Genomic DNA, 16,266 nt, shown 5'->3' with positions numbered 1-16,266 from the left:
TTGGCAGCTTTCTGGCCAGGGAGTGGGTTTGGGAGGGAAAGTTAGGGAAAGCAGCCAAAACACCCAGTCTTGGGCAGGCCTCCAGGACTCTGACTGGGTGCTGATGGGGCTGTGGGTTTCTCATTTTTTTCCGCTGCTAGGACAATAAACTGTCCTTTTTCAAAGCACTTAACTGGGGCTGTGTGTTCTGGCTTATTGCTTCATTCACTTGATCCCCTGATACTTCCTTGCTCTCCCCTTGCTGCGTGAGCCTGGATGGTTGAGGATGGACTGTTGTAGGTTAGCTTTAAAGCCAAGAAGCCCTTTCCCAGTTAGGCCACTGCATCTGGCTGCAAAAGTGTAGCTTGGTTGGTGCCACTTAACCCTAGTCTGCCTGTAGAAAGTGCAATGTCTTTTACAAATGATGGGGAGCTCTGAGCTGCTCAAACGAACACGGGACTCAGAGTTAGAATACAGGGATTCTAGTCTTGTATCTGCCCATGAGTCATTCTGTGACCTTTAAGCTGTATGTGCCTCAGTTCCTACATCTTAGAAATGGTCCGAGAGACCCAGTTGCGAGCCCAAAGAATCTGCTAATAATCTCAGCAACTCCTCTTCTCTTCCCTGCTCTGCCTGTAACTCCAGCAACCCAAGCTGGTGCTCTGGACCTAACTGCCTGTCTTTTGTTGTTACAGTCTCTGCAGGAACCAAGCTGGGCATTAATGGAGCCATGGAATTGCTTTTCAAAGTCATCACTCCCTACACCAAGAAACACAGCAGGACAGTCAGGTAGGCAGCAGTTACATGGGGGGACGGTCCATTTGGGTCTATCTGAGTGTAGTTAATATGCAAAATATAGTTATGGATGAATACTCAGTGGTTTGAGCATTGGCCTGCTAAACCTAAGGGTGTGAATTCAATCCTTAAGGGATCTCTGGGGCAAACAGATCTTAAAAAAAAATTTTGCTTGTTCCTGCCAAGAGGGCAGGGGACTGGACTTGATAATCTCCCGAGGTCTCTTCCAGCTCTGTGAGATGTGTATCTCGATATAACAAGATGAGATTAGAGCTAGAACTGTGCAACACTGGACAGAGCCAGGCCTGAAGCCAAATACTTTTAAATTACTAGGAGTGCTTGGCTCCAAGAATCTGGTGCCAACTGTAAAGAAAATAAAATGACAACTGACCCCATATTTCACTGCCGATGTGAAATGATCACTTTTAGAGGTACAAAAACATTCAGCAAATTGCATGAAGACAGTACTGTTATTGGGCCCTGGGCATTCCTGGTGCCTCTCACAACCTGCTGGGGAATGGAGTTCAGGTCCCAGCACCATGCTGTCCTTCCCCCCAACCTCTGTCCCATGATGCAGAGTCAGGAGCAAGGTGAAGACAGACACTCTCAGCAGATGATTGCAATGTAACAAATACTTGGAGTCACTCTGCAGCAGGTTTCTGCCCCACTTGAACTTAGAGGTGCAGTATTAGTAGACTTTGAATCAGAGCTTTGCCCAGTCCTCCTCAGATGGAGAGTTGTGACTGGCCCAGTCTGGGGTCGTTAATGGGCTGGGACTCCCACCATGCCCAATAAAATGTCTGGGACTATTTTTAAGCACATGGCCAATGTTATTTCAAAGTGACTTTTTTCTATAGAGATGAAACCTGCCCTGCTTCTGCAGATTGAACTAAAATTAGCCATGCAGCTGTTTGCTCCTGCCCTGTCCCCAGCCAGTTCTCAGGGCAAGATTTATGAGGCCTGCATGCCTTAACGGGGAAGTAGCACAGGGGTGCCAGAGGATAACAAGCAACAATGGCTTTGCACCAGCCCAGCCTGCTACAAACAATAGAGCGAGAACACAGGCTACGATGCATGTCTGTGCAGTGCCCCACGCTCACAGCTCATGCAGCCAGGCAAGCGGTCAGTTCAGTATTTGTGTCTGTGCAAGGCCCAGTGTGCACAGTTCACACAGCCATGTGCTTGCTCATGTAGTACCCAGAGTGCATTGCCAGCCCCATGCTCAAATGTTTGTTGAATATACAGGTTCAAGGATGGGATGAGAGGCGGGTGCAAAGGGGGCAGTGGCCCCCAGGCCTGGCATTCCAAAGGGTCCTGGAGCTCCTCTGGCTTCATGCAGATGTCAGAGAGTGTGGGGGGCTGACTGCCCTTGGGCCCTGTTCCTTCTGCTTTCGGTCCTGCCCCTTCCAGGGTGCGGAGCCAGATCCCTCTCTTACCTTGGCCCAGGGCCCACAGGAGCTGTCAGTGCTGCTGTGAACTTACATTGTACATTTACTCTCGTTGGCACCGCCTCCTTCATTTCCCCGGGGTCCTCTCAACCTCCATTCTGTCTCAGGCTTTGGCCCTACTCCCAACTATTCCCCAAGGCTTCCTCTGTCCCTAAGCGTGCGCTGCCTGTCCTCCCAGCATTCCTTGCATGGCATTGAAGAGCTGATCACAGCAGGCAGGAGGCATTGGGAAGGAGGGGAAAAGCTGATTGGTGGGACGGCTGGTGGAATTGCTGAGCAGCGTTTCCTGTAAGCTGAGCACTTGGGTGGCCACCCAGGAGGAATTCAAATGCCACCCAGCTGATCACCAGAGAGCCCACAGCTGGCAGCCTGTGTTTCTATGGGTGGTGCACACCCACATATGCCTCAGTGCATGAGACAAAATTTATTCTGCACATGGATGGAAAAAAATTAGAGGGACACTGATTGCTGAGCACCCACTATTTTTCTCTCATGGGTGCTTGAGGGCTGACGTACCCATGGAGTCAACTCCTATGGTCACTCTGACTTGTCTCAGCAGTGGTTGTGGGAGATAGAAAGGGAAAGAGAAGAGTCCATGACAATAATAGGGAGGATGCATCCTGGACATGTGGTTGGCATGTCAGGAGGGTACAGACTGGGAACAAGTTACAGGCCGAAAGATCTTGAAGGGAGGGAGAGTGGATGGATGTTCATGGACTTGGAACTCTGATAGGTGGGCCAGAGGTTTACCATGCTTAATGTGACCATGGGTCCACCATGTCCTGTGTACTCTCTCCCTCAAGGGCTAATTCTTGATGTTCTGAGAGAGGTGACTTCAGCAGCACACCAAGTCCCCAGTCATGAACCTGACCATTTGTACAACACGTTTCATGAGGCAGAGACTGAAATCACACGCCATCATGTTTAGATGATCAGCTTTCGCCTTGACTCACGATACTGTCATTCTTCAAATAGAGAGTAACTGTACCCATTACTCCTTGTCTCAGATCTGTCAGGCTGTTTGGAACCTGGCAGAACTACTTGTTTTGCGAGCTGCTTGGTTAAGATTAAATGGCCCCAGCTTTCTGCAGCTGCCTTATTAGTGGGACGTAATTAACTTCTGCCACGGTTGCATTTTGGCCGTCCAGAGTGTGCTAAATACCTAGGGCTGCTTTGCAACTTCTGCCTATCTCTTGCCAGAGCATCTGTAATCTCCATGGACCCTTCCTTTGTGCAGAGCTTTCCCTATGTCACAGTTCTGATATCTTCCGCTCTGAGAATACTGTCTACCAGATTCCTAGGCTGCCTGATCCCCGTCCAAGATTTCTTTCAGGCCTTGCATTCATTATCTTAAGATTCAGGGTCACGGGGCAAGTGGTTTACATGAAGCTTGTGGGACCCAAAATATGCTCACTCCAGAGCAACTGAAAATGACTGATGTTTTCATGCCTATAGTTAAGTGAATAAGTAGTGTGACGACATTGCCCCAAGGCAAATACAGGACACTGGCCTCCGAGGATAGGGCAGGGTTGCTGTCCTATGTCAGGACTCCTTGGTGATGGGAGCTCCTACTCCAGGATGAGGCACCAGGGATGGGGACTCTGCAGCCTCCAATGTGGAGACATCAGGGATGAAGGAGAATGGAGGATCGGGGCTCCAGAACCTCCTGGTAGGAGATGTTCCAAAGTGTAGCGCACCAGGGAATGAGGCAGCTGACCTGTGGAGGGGTTCCCTGGCAGTGGGAGCTGCTTTCCATAAGTGTAGCGCACCAGGGAATGAGGCAGCTGTCCCGTTGTGGAGTTCGCTAGCAGCAGGGGCTACCGCTGTGAGGTACTGGGGAATGGGGCAGCTGCCCCACAAAGGAGCTCCCCTGCAGCAGGAGCTTCTGCCACAAGGTGCGGATCTCCAGAGAACAGGGCAATGACCCAGTGGAGGAGCTTTCTGGCAGCAGAAGCTGCTACCCCAAGACACAGGGTGCCAGGGAACAGGAGCCCTGCAAAAAACTGGACAGTTTGCCTATTTTCTTAAAGTCGGGATGCCTGCGCGACAGCTTAAAGAAGGGACTGTTCTGATAAAAATGGGACAGATGGTCACGCTATGAATAAGCAAGTCCTCCTATTCTCCTTATTCCTTCCCTTGGACTTGCGGGTTGTGGTTACAATAATATTAGTTATAGTAGTGTGATTGTCTTGACTCTGCTCAGAATGTGAGTGGAATAGGACTTGTTGCAGTTCAGTTCAGTGGCTGGCTGAATTTTTGTGCCTGTAAAAGCTATTTTGGAAACTAACTCTTCTATTTATCCACTGTATAGACAAAGCACAGATAGAGTCAATGAAATCTCCCTCCTCTGGCCTCTACTTTCCCCTGGCTGCAGGGGGAATTTGGTTTCCATGGCCCTCTTGAGAGTACGTCTAGACTATGTGGAAGATTGACTCAGTCAGGGTTGATCTTCCAGAGTTTGATTTCATGAGCCTGGTAGAGACACACAAAAATGATCTATACAGGGCCAGCTGTCAACCCTGTGCTCCTCAATATTGCGAGGAGTAAGGGAGGTCGACGGGATATTTTCTACTTTCGACACCCCTCTGTGTAGGCAGCCGGGTAAGTCAACTGCAGATAAGTTGATGCTAGCTATGTAATCACTGTTTCTAGAATTGCCTATCTACTATTGACTTACCTGTCTAGTGCGGACCTGCTCTTTGTAGCTGGCTGCTTGCTGAAAATAGCTCACAGTGATACATACACAATGATGATTTTTATGAGGTACACTGTAAAGTGAGCTGAGACTTCATCTTAGCAGAAGGTGGGCAAGCTGAAGAAACATTGCCTTTCTTTCTGACATCAGTGATTTTAGCCTGTCATCAGCAATAATTTAATTTTGTTACCCTTTGTCCTGCTCACTGATGCTAGTTGAGAACTTTTCCATCAGTGTCAGAGAGGTAGCTGTTAGTCTGTGTCTTCACAGAACAAAAAAGCAGTCCTGTAGCACTTCAAAGGCTAACTATATAATTTATTAGGTGATGAGCTTTGGTGGGACAGACCCACTGCAGATCTGAAGAAGTGGGTCTGTCCCATGAAAGCTTATTGTCTAATGAATTATATTGTCAGTTGTTAAAGTGCTACAGTACTGCTTTACCATCAGTGTTTATTGATGGAAAATAGTTTTTTTTTTTTTTTTTGGCTGGAATATTGTATTGTATTTTTTTTCTGCTGGAAAAATCAAACCCAAGCTCTGGAGTCTGGTTTGCATGGAGCCTAATCATATTGCTTCATTCGTAGTCATTTCCACATTAATCTATGTCTGCTTGAGCTGCCATAGTGCCTCATGGGCACTGTAATCATCCTGTGATAACAGGTGTATGTGGCAGAGTATCCTAATAGCTGGGTCTTCCAAGGCGAAAGCTCAGTGCTTCAGCCCACAGTCCTTATGGAGAGACATGGGTGAATCAGCAGGACCTGAATCAGCAAACGCCTTAGCCTCTCAGGGAGCCAGGCAGGAGCACATACCTTTCATTACATTTTAACAGCAAGGGCCTGGACTGGAGACAGCTTGCACTTCACCAGAGGAAATGCTACTAACTTTGGCATGTCTGCTTTGGTTTAAATAGTATGTTTGTTCACAGCCTGTACACAGGCTTTATCTTCCCCTTGATCAAAAGAGAGAGAGAGAGAGAGAGAGAGCGACAGAGAGGCTGCACTTGTTTTCAGTCCAAATTAAGGCGTTGCTCTTACTCTGTTTCACAGAGAAGTACAGCATTGGTTAAATGGGAAGTGCTTTCAGAGTCTACTGGTGTGGATTTAAGAGTCTAAATTTGGAACTCCAGAGTGCAAGGCAGGTTGGAGATTCTCTCTTTCCTCTGCTTGGAGGAACTCCTGGGACACTGATGGTTTAAAAATCTCTGGCACCTTTAAATTTCATCAGAAATAGTGGGTGGAAAAGGAAACGTAAGAAAATGTTCTTCAGTTTTCTGATTTGCTCTAGCTAGAAATCTCTGGAGAGGCAGAGGGAGAGTAGCTAGTTTACCATATCTGACTCTCAAAAAAAGAGGACACCCTTGAGAGGGAGTGTATCAGTGTTTACCAACTCACATTGTATGAAGGTACTAGATCAGAAGTTTCCAACTTTTTTTTTATTGGGGGCCACACAGCAATTTTTTACATGTTCCAGAGGGCCAAACACAAAATAGCCCCCATCCCTAGGCTTAAAATCCTTGTAGTCCCAAACCGCCCTCCTGCCCCTGGCTTAAACCCCCCACAGCCCCAAACTGCCCCTAGGCTTAGACCCAATCCCACCTCGCCCATGCACCCCCAGCACAGATTCTTCATATGTCTATCTTGATGCCCCCACTGCCTCTCCAGCTCAGCCTATCCATCTGTCCTGACAACTCCCCCTCCACCCTAGTCAGTCCATCCATCCCCTGCCCCGCACCCCAGCGCAGCCATGTCCATCCCAACACCCACCCACTGCTGCTCCAGCCCAGCCAGTCCATCTGTTGTCTGGCTGTCCAGGCGCTGCTACTTTGAGGACGCCACTCATCTTGGCGAGCAGGGCACTGCTTCGGTGTAGGGTAGGACTGGCCCTGCAGCAGCTCCTCAGTGATGCTGGCCTTGCCATAGTAGGCAGCCTGCGTGATGCCATTCACCAGCATGCTCAGCATCTTGACACCCTGGGTGGAGCAGCACCACCGCCATGCCCGCTGGGGAGCAAGCAAACGAGCACGTGCCGAGACTACTTGTTGCGGGGGTTGTGTGAGGACAAACCTCCCTGGAGGATGGAGCCTGCGTTCTTCAGAGCAACCCCTGCTGACGCCCCCCATGTACATCACAGTAGGGCAATGGGAACTGCCTCTGCCATGCTGTATGGGAGCCAGAAGAGGGAGTGGCGGCCAGAGCCACAAGTGGCTCTTTAAAGACCTGCTTGCGGCTTTGAGATGCACAGCCACCTTTTAAAAATGGCACCACTGCCAGCTCAGCGGGCTGGATAAAAAGGCTTCATGGGCCAGATATACCATAACATATTAGCTGTGTCTACATGTGCACGCTACTTCGAAGTAGCGGCACTAACTTCGAAATAGCGCCCGTTGCGGCTACACGCGTCGGGCGCTATTTCGAAGTTAACTTCGACGTTAGGCGGCGAGACGTCGAAGTCGCTAACCTCATGAGGGGATCGGAATAGCGCCCTACTTCGACGTTCAATGTCGAAGTAGGGACCGTGTAGACGATCCGCGTCCCGCAACGTCGAAATTGCCGGGTCCTCCATGGCAGCCATCAGCTGGGGGGTTGAGAGATGCTCTCTCTCCAGCCCCTGCGGGGCTCTATGGTCACCGTGGGCAGCAGCCCTTAGCCCAGGGCTTCTGGCTGCTGCTGCGGCAGCTGGGGATCCATGCTGCATGCACAGGGTCTGCAACCAGTTGTCAGCTCTGTGTGTCTTGTGTTGTTTAGTGCAACTGTGTCTGGGAGGGGCCCTTTAAGGGAGCGGCTTGCTGTTGAGTCCGCCCTGTGACCCTGTCTGCAGCTGTGCCTTGCACCCTTATTTCGATGTGTGCTACTTTGGCGTGTAGACGTACCCTCGCAGCGCCTATTTTGATGTGGTGCCGCGCAACGTCGAAGTTGAACATCGACGTTGCCAGCCCTGGAGGACGTGTAGACGTTATTCATTGAAATAGCCTATTTCGATGTTGCTACATCGAAATAAGCTATTTCGATGTTGGCTTCACGTGTAGACGTAGCCATTAATACACTGTGAGGTAGTAGATACCCATACAGATACACTCACTTTCAGGGACGTCCTCTTTTTATATGGTAACCTTAAGAATCGCTTTCTGTGGTAGAGCTAGTTGAGCAAGAGAACACAGGTTTGTTTTGGGGGCTTTCTCCAACTCCTGTTTGGAACTTAAAGAGAGACAAAGGATCCTGGCCTGGGCTAGTTAAGAGAGATCTTGCTCACTCTCATTCCAGAAAGCCCCTGATCCTCCCTTTTCCCCTGCCCTTGACATTTTCTTTTTGTTTTATAGCTACATGCCACCAGGATTTGCCCTGCTGCTGGGAAGAAGGAACAGCTGGCATCCCTGGGGGCTGATGATACCTTTGCTCTTTGATCAGCTGCCAGGAATGCATTTTGGAAAATATACACACTCCAGCTCCCATGTCCTCTTTTGTAGATGCATGCTGATTTTACTGGCCCAGGCAGCAGAAGCACTAAAGTCATTTAAAGAGGCCAGCCTGTAGCGCACCAGGACCAGAGTTATTTATTAAGCCAGCAAAGATGTGGAAACAAGATACATCGTGCTATTTATTTTTCACAGTGGTAAAGCCCTGGGTTATTTAGACACAGACTCTCCCATGTCCTAATTGACCTTGACTGGGGTGTGTGCCAAGTAGCTTTAATTCCCCCTTAGACTGTAAGTCACGGACATTATTGGTTTCAATTAGGGACGTAAGGTTCTTGCAGTGTTATGCCATGATTGAGGGGGTTGACGCCAAATAAATGGCAAAACTTGAAAATGTCTTATAGCATTCAATCAAGATGAAACTGCCAGAGCTTTATCGAACTTTGGTAGGGCACCATAAAATGTAAGTGAAATGGAAACCCCCTCAATAAATGTTCTTAGCCATGCTGAGCATTCTAGGACAGAGAGCTTTCTATAAAGTTTTATATGATTTATTTAAAAAACTCTGTACAGTGGTTCTCATTTTATTTAAAATACTATAGGCTTCGTCCATGATGGCAGTACTAGTGTCCTTTCCAATGATAAAAAAATGAAGCTGTGTGGACCTAACTAACCCAGACTTTTCAGAAGAGGGAAGAATGAAAGAAACAGGGAGGAGTTTTTGAAAGAGAAAACAGAACGGCAGAGAGATCCCGAGCCACGAGGGGGCACTTGATAGTGGCCAGCCCTGCCAAAGCTAAGTCAGTTGAAAGTCTGACATACAAATATTCTTTGAGTGGTCTTTGCCCATTACTATTGTTGCCAACCCTTGTGATTCTTTATCGGAAGTCGTTTGATATTTGCTGTTTATCTTAAAACCCCAGCTTCTGGAAACAGGTTTCAGAGAATCTCAGCTTATGCTTTTTTTTTTTTTAAGTGAAGTGTCCAGTCCTCATGGTTGCCAGATGTGACATCATCCCTCCCCAACCCTGAAAGCTAAAAACCAGAAGAAAAATACGTTTAAAAATCCTCATGACCCTTTGGAGGCCGACTGGTGGTTTTTGAAAGCTTGGGGTTGGTATTACTGAGTGCCACCAAGTGACTCACGCCAGAATGTGAGAGTAGTGGAAAATCTTCACTGGAGGTTTACAGCCAGAACTGCTTGAGTTAAGAGAAATGATTATGTCCTTTCACAAGTTGAGCAAGTCAAGATTCTCAGGTGGTTTGAATGGCTTAGAAAACTAGGTGCATGTAAACAAAAAGCTTTTAATAGATTTTTTATATGTAAATATAGGCCTCTAGGAACACAGACTGTAGGCCATATGTACAGGATGAGGTTCAGTGTTGGGAAGGAGTGACTCACAAAAGGATTTGGGAGTCATGATGGATAAGCAGCTGAGCATGATCTCCCGTGGTGATGCTGTGGCCAAAAGAGCAAATGCTATCCTGGGATGCTTAAACACTCCACTCCTACTCCAACTCCTATTTTACCTCTATATTTGGTATTGATGTAAAAGGGTGTGCATAAATTACAGAGGGCTCAGAGAACAGCCACAACAATGACTGAACGATTCAAACCCATGCCTCTTATAGTGATGAACTCAATGATTCAATCTAGTTATCTTAATAAAGGCCAAGTTAAATGGGGTAACTTGATTACAGTCCATAAATATTCATCTGGAGACCAAATAGTTAAAAATGGGCCCTTCAGCCTAGCAGAGAAGGGATAAGACAAACCAATGGTTGGAAGTTAAGCTACACAAATTCAGGCTGGAAATAAGGTACACATTTTTAACAGTGTGGGTAATTAACCAGTGGAACAACTTCAAAGGGTGATGGTGGTTTCTTGATCACTGACAACTTTAAAACAAAAATGGCATGTTTTTCTAAAAATTATGCTCTAGGACTTGTTCTGGGGAAGTTCTGTGGCACGTGTTATACTGTTGAGACTGGACCATCAGAAAACTTCCTTGCTGGGTTTGTAATCTGTGATATGTCAAACCAAATAGAAATTAAAATCACAAACCAAATGCTGCAATTCATTGTTCAGTGATCCCCATGCATAACCAACTATCCATGAATGACACAGTGGGAGCAAAATACATCAACTGCTGCTGGGACATGGAAATATAAACACTGAGGGCAGCTTTCCAGTGGTCTTGAAATAGCCACAGACCAGTATTTTTCTATAAGAGAGATTTTGCTTTCGCACATGACAGTGACTTTGGTTCCCTTTCTTGTTCCAAGCATCCTTCCAGATGCTATCTCAAAGCACACTTCCTAATGCAAGATATAACTGAGATGTTGAGTTCCCCTCAAAGATGACTTGGGTAAAAGTGACTAGGTGTCTACATTAATAAGGAAAGGAGAGGTCATAGTGGCCTCAGAGCAGTGTCTACTTTGGATATAAGGAGAAGAGATGTGGGATCAATCAGGCAGAGCAGAGAAGGTTGGTTACAGGACAGGTTGAACCTCTCTACTTCGGCATTCTCTCATCTAGCAACATCTGTAATCTGGCATAATTTTAGCTAGCCAGACAGCCACTTATCATGGGCGTGGCCAAGTTTCCTGCAGTCCCATAAAGTTAGTTTACAGCCACCAGTCCCGGCTCTCAGTGTTCTGTGCTGCTATTCAGCTGTAATTTACCCCAAAAGTGTCTTTTAAGAGCCCAGTAAGCCATGAAAGCATTGGCAATGAGCTAGACAATATTGACTTCCTGTGGTCTGGCAAATTCTCTTGTTTGGCACTGGTCAAGTCCCTAGGATGCCAGACTAGAGAGGTTCAACTTGTGTTGGAATTATGCCAGGAAACTTGGGGCAAAGCTTTTGTTAAGACATATGTCCTCTGGACAAGGTGCTTTAGCCACTGTATCAGAGCTGGCTGCCATGAAAGTTACCCCTCTTGGCCTGGGCACTTTACCTGGTGAGGGTAGTTTGAGCTAATTTAACTTTGCTAATCTCAGGAGCTATACTTTATCACTGGCTGACGACAGTGTACATTTGTGACACACTCCACTTCCCAGTTGTTCTGAAATTTCAGTGCCCTGGTTGAACAGAAGTGGGCAGGACACATTTGCCCCCTCTCTTTGGCCACTGCCAGCCAATATTTTGAGGATGAGAAATTAATTTAGCATATCAACGTGCTGATTCATTCCTGAGCAATCTGATACAACAGCTGCCATGATTGGTACGTGGTGCAGAATAGCCAGCAGACAGCTTTATGCATGTGTTTATCTGGCAACTGTTTTTTGGGAGGAGCTCAGAGGGGAATCATCCTTAATTTCTCTTGTTAGTTGGTGATTTCTTGTTAATCATGTTGAACTGTTTGGAAATTTAATTGGAGGCTAACACACAATTCTTCTGGAATATGGTCAGAATTAATCATTGGTTAATTACCGCTTACTTGGAAGTTGCTATTTAGCTACTTTATCCCTGTTGAAAACTCAAAGTGGGGGCTGAAATACGTCTCTTGTGCTATGTCACTGCAAGAATTACTTGCGTTCTTTCCAGGTCTGATCTACATGGGATTTAGCATAGAACATCCCACTAAATAAACCGCTAGATATTGTTTTGATGGAGCAGGATGGAGGGTGTCAACAGGCGAGGGAAAAACAGTCTATTCAAGATTCTCCTTTATATCAAGTGGCTATTCATTTTGGTTAATAACTTAGATGGCACAGAACAGAGATGAATACATCAAAGGGATAAGTAAATAAAATTCAGCTTTTGAATGTAATGTAATGAACCATTGTAACAGGACAAATGAAGTCTGAGCCAGAGGAGTCTTCGTTTGTGCAGTTCCTCATCCCAGCTTCTCATTGTACTGTCTATATCATTTCCCTGAATAACTTGCTTTAATAAGTATTAAAATCTTATTTCATATCAGTGGTAGCTCAGAAATAGAAATGCTTTGCAAATATGGTTACACGGAAGAATTATCTGTTATTGGCAGTGTACTGTTAATAGCAGAAGGAGAGAGAAATTGAAAAATTAAAAGGCAGAGTCAAGGGAGAAAAGAGATTCTTTCTGATGAGATTTGAAAATGCTTGGAGAATCAATGAGGCTGAGGGAAATACTGCACAGGAAAGTTGTTCCAGATGGCAGGAGCAAATAAACGCTTCCAGAAAGCCTGGTGCCATCTATTGGTAGATGCTAGTGTTATGCAATTAGCACAGTTAAACAGCTCTCAGAAAATATTCTACATAATATTTGACAACAGATAGAAATCCATTTCCCCATTTAACTTAATTTCTATAAAAATTGTGGGAAAGAACAAGTATTGATTAACTCACTTTATCAATAGTACTATTGCAGAGGAGATAAGCTTATCGTTGATTTAGCATGCATAGATCAATGGCAATTTAATTTATATTCCAGAAATGCAATGGTTGGGGTTAGAATGAACTGATGCTTCCTTGTCAAGGGCTTTCTTTGCTTTCCTATTATATCATCTCCTTTGCTGGGCTGGTTTGTTATGTTTGAAAAGATGGTATCAGGATAAAGTCTTACTATTGCTTGTGTTTTTACTTTCACACCCAATGGCTGTATCTGTTGTAATTCACACTTGACCTTGCATGATGTCTTTGAGGCATATCTCCCATCCAGCCACAGACATTATTTTCTTAGCTTAACTAGATATACAACTTGATTTCAGACAGAATTGTCCATGTGGGTTGAGTACCAGAGCACTTCCCAGATTTAAACAACACATAAGCAGTAGGATGAAATACAAAAGACCATAGGGAGAGGGGTTAGGAGTTCCTTCACAGGGAGAGGAGAAAAAAGCCTCAGGATAATTTCTGAAAACAGATGGATTGTGGGTGAGGTAGAGCTGTGAAGAAGGTGGCTTTCCCACCAACAGTAGAGAGGTCATAAGAATGTAGAAGTGAAGAGACTGGTGCCAGATGAGAGAAGGATGGCTTTATGGTCACAATACTCCAGCATTTGATATGTTGAGCTTTTTTGCAAGCTGGAGCCTTTCTGGTCTCTCTGTGCATCAGTTCCTCCATTTACACGTGGAATGTGAGAAGGAGATCAACAACAAAGATTCAGGAAAGCAGAAATATTAATTAGCAGCAGTTGTTTGGAGAATCTATCGGCTAGCTAGAGTGGCTGCAGCACTTACACCAGAGGAAACCAAAGGCCAGCTTTTTGTTTTGTTTATGAGCGAACTAATGCCCCTCCCACCCTCCAGTGGGTTGTGAGTGGACGGAAGACGTTTCCGTGTGAACCGTCTCTGTAGATGAGCAAGCCCTCTCCCCGGCCTGTTTGCTTGGCTCCATTCCCACCTGTTAGTGAGACAAAGGACGAATCCCCCTCAGCGTGCACTGAGCTGTCTGATGACATGCATTTCCTGATAAGGGGGAAAAACAGCGAGTAGATAAAACACAGGCAGCATTCTTGGATGTCAGCACATCCATGTTGGGCCAGTAATTTGCTCCCAGGGTAAGGATATTGATGGGCTGTGTTTTCAAATTTCATCTGTACAGCACCAATGTGTGCCGGTACTTCACAGGGAGAAGGAAAATGTAGTCCCTGCCACAAAGAACTTACTGTCCAAATACAGAGGAGGGTATCCACAAGTGGTAGGGAGAGCAGGGCCAAAGGAAATATGGTAGTTACACAAGTAAGATGCCACAGTTAAGGCAAATCCTTTTTATACTAGAGAATGATTCTAAAGAATTTCCCACTGCTGCTATGTTCATTCAGTTCTGCCTGGCACAGCAAGTGTAATCAGGACTTTAGTGGAAATCACTGGTTTCGAATCATCTATTGATTACACCTGCTCTGAACAGTTATGTGGGGTTGTGTCAAAGTCCTGAGCAGCAGCCCAATTACATTAGGAAACCTCATGTTGGAGGCGCTGGCAGAGCTGAACAAGTGTTAGCAACTGTAGACACTTAGGAGAACATTTCCCTGGTGTAGATATGCTGTTTCGTTTCATGTATGCCGTAGATGAATAAGGTTGACTGGCTCCTGTCTGAATGAAGCCGAGCCCTCAGGATTCGCTGGTTGACCTCAGACCAGGCTCCCAACGTTGTTTGAAGTTAGTCTGATGGCTCTGGGAATGGGCAGGGAGTGATGAGTAAAAGAGGAGCATAAGGCCAATAATGTTCAGCCCCAAGCATACACAGAAATAGAGAGACGGAGGTGAGGAAGACGTTTTTCTGATGGATGTTGCTGCAGACACCATATGCGTCTGTGGCTGGATAATGCTGTCAGTGCTCCTGCAGGGCAACATTGCTGTGAGGTCAGCTATGAGAACAAAACCTGCAAATAACCCTGTAGCTGTGCTTCTCTAGGCTGTGTTCAGAGAAGTGGGCTGGAACACATGGTGGAGAACCTGAAAACTCGAGGAAATGCCTTGTGAGGAAGACCAGTTCTTCACTCACTCCAAATATGGCAGAAGCAGCAGCACTGGCTTTACAGACTCACTGTTTTCCTGAAGTGTGAACCTGGCATCTGTCATGGCTCAGAGATTGGGCTTTACAACATGCTGCAGCAATAGCTGGACCATTAAGGGGGGTTTAAAAAACTACCAAATGACTTTGGCTTATGCAGTGAACATGTTTCTTTCCCCTCCTGTTAAATGGAACCATGTGGTTTGGACTTTGCACAAGTCATATGGCGTATGTTACTATGATATGGCAAGACCAGCTCAGTTCAACAGGCACTATCTTGTTCGGGGTGGTGGTTGGTTGATTTTGTTTGTCTGTGTTTGTTTAAAATCTTGCTTGTATGTCTGCAGTCATGCCAACTGTTACTGCCTTTCAAATCTTTCTGTGAGCAAAAACAAGATCACATGGTTGAACCAGGCTGATAACACATTTTATTGAGCTACTTTTAGTGAAGTCAGTTTATTTTTATATCTGCAGTAGACCCTGCCACCCTGGGCTGTGATCTAGTTTGTTCTCACATACAGGATGATGCAGAATTTGGCTGGGTTGTGGGGGAGGTGGGGCAGGGAAAGGGGAATTAATGAAGACAAACAGTATTATATAATTAGGTTTCTACAAATACTCGTCAAAAATGTCCCCTGAATTATGCTATGGCAACCCAACTAAACTCCAGTGGCTTTAATATTTGTTAAGTTCTGGATTAATAATTTTGCTTCTAAGTCTTCCATCCAAGTACTGCACTGATCAGGCCTGGTGCTACATAGCTGTTGAGATCTGTTCAGCTCATTGATTGCTAGAAGGTTTTATTGGCATGACAGAGAAAAAATTACCACCTTTTGATTTAATTCAGGAAGGGCTTTGGTGAGTTACTAGGGAACACTTTTGTTTCTGAGTGTGGAGCCAATTAACCCATTGGAGAAATGCCAAATTTGTTTGGGCAACACTGTTTTGTCCCCACTAGCATCTTAACTGATGGATTCTTCATTCTCTGATGATCTCTTCATTTCTTGGGGCATCTGTTCCACTGAACCTGTGCTGACTATTTAGAACTTCAAGTCCAAGAGTTCTCAAATTGTGGGCTATGTGTCATTTGACAGTGCTCCACAGAGAACAGGGAGGTGGCTTCTTAGGTACTGGAACTCAGGAAGTCAAAGAGCTGTTATACGTTTCAAATGAGAGGAGAGGGGCCAGGATGAAAGCAGAGGTTTAAGATATGGCTCGTGCTCTGAAGAAATAGGAACGTCCATCCCTCTTGATCTAGAATGATAAAGATTCTTTCTTGCTCAAGCTCTGCACTGACACGTTTAGAAGAGCAAAGGTGCATGGAGAGATGAGCAGGTCGATGAAGTCACTGACAAAAATTAAAAAAATCAGACTCTGCTTTACATTGGAGATGTGTTTCCTACCATACCTGTATTGTGACAGTCTCCCCACTTCCCTACTCTGAGGGTAAAAGTGATTGCCTGCCTGGTGGCCAAAACAGCTGTTAGCACATAGT

General features: G+C 45.8%; 1 protein-coding gene across 5 annotated transcripts in view; it reads left to right on the top strand.

Annotated features, from left to right (window-relative positions):
• Positions 1 to 16,266, top strand: part of AGBL1 (AGBL carboxypeptidase 1) — a 453,395-nt gene that overhangs the window by 49,817 nt on the left and 387,312 nt on the right. For all 5 annotated transcript variants that reach the window (XM_075007044.1, XM_075007049.1, XM_075007045.1 and 2 more), the window contains one exon: positions 675 to 768. In XM_075007044.1, coding sequence (XP_074863145.1) covers positions 675 to 768 — 94 coding nt within the window. The remainder of the gene's footprint in view (positions 1 to 674; positions 769 to 16,266) is intronic.

This window comes from Carettochelys insculpta, chromosome 12, assembly GCF_033958435.1.
Source record: "Carettochelys insculpta isolate YL-2023 chromosome 12, ASM3395843v1, whole genome shotgun sequence".
NCBI lineage: Eukaryota > Metazoa > Chordata > Testudines > Carettochelyidae > Carettochelys > Carettochelys insculpta.
Note: the sequence above shows the minus strand (reverse complement) of the source record. Positions and strands in the feature narration are given on the sequence as shown.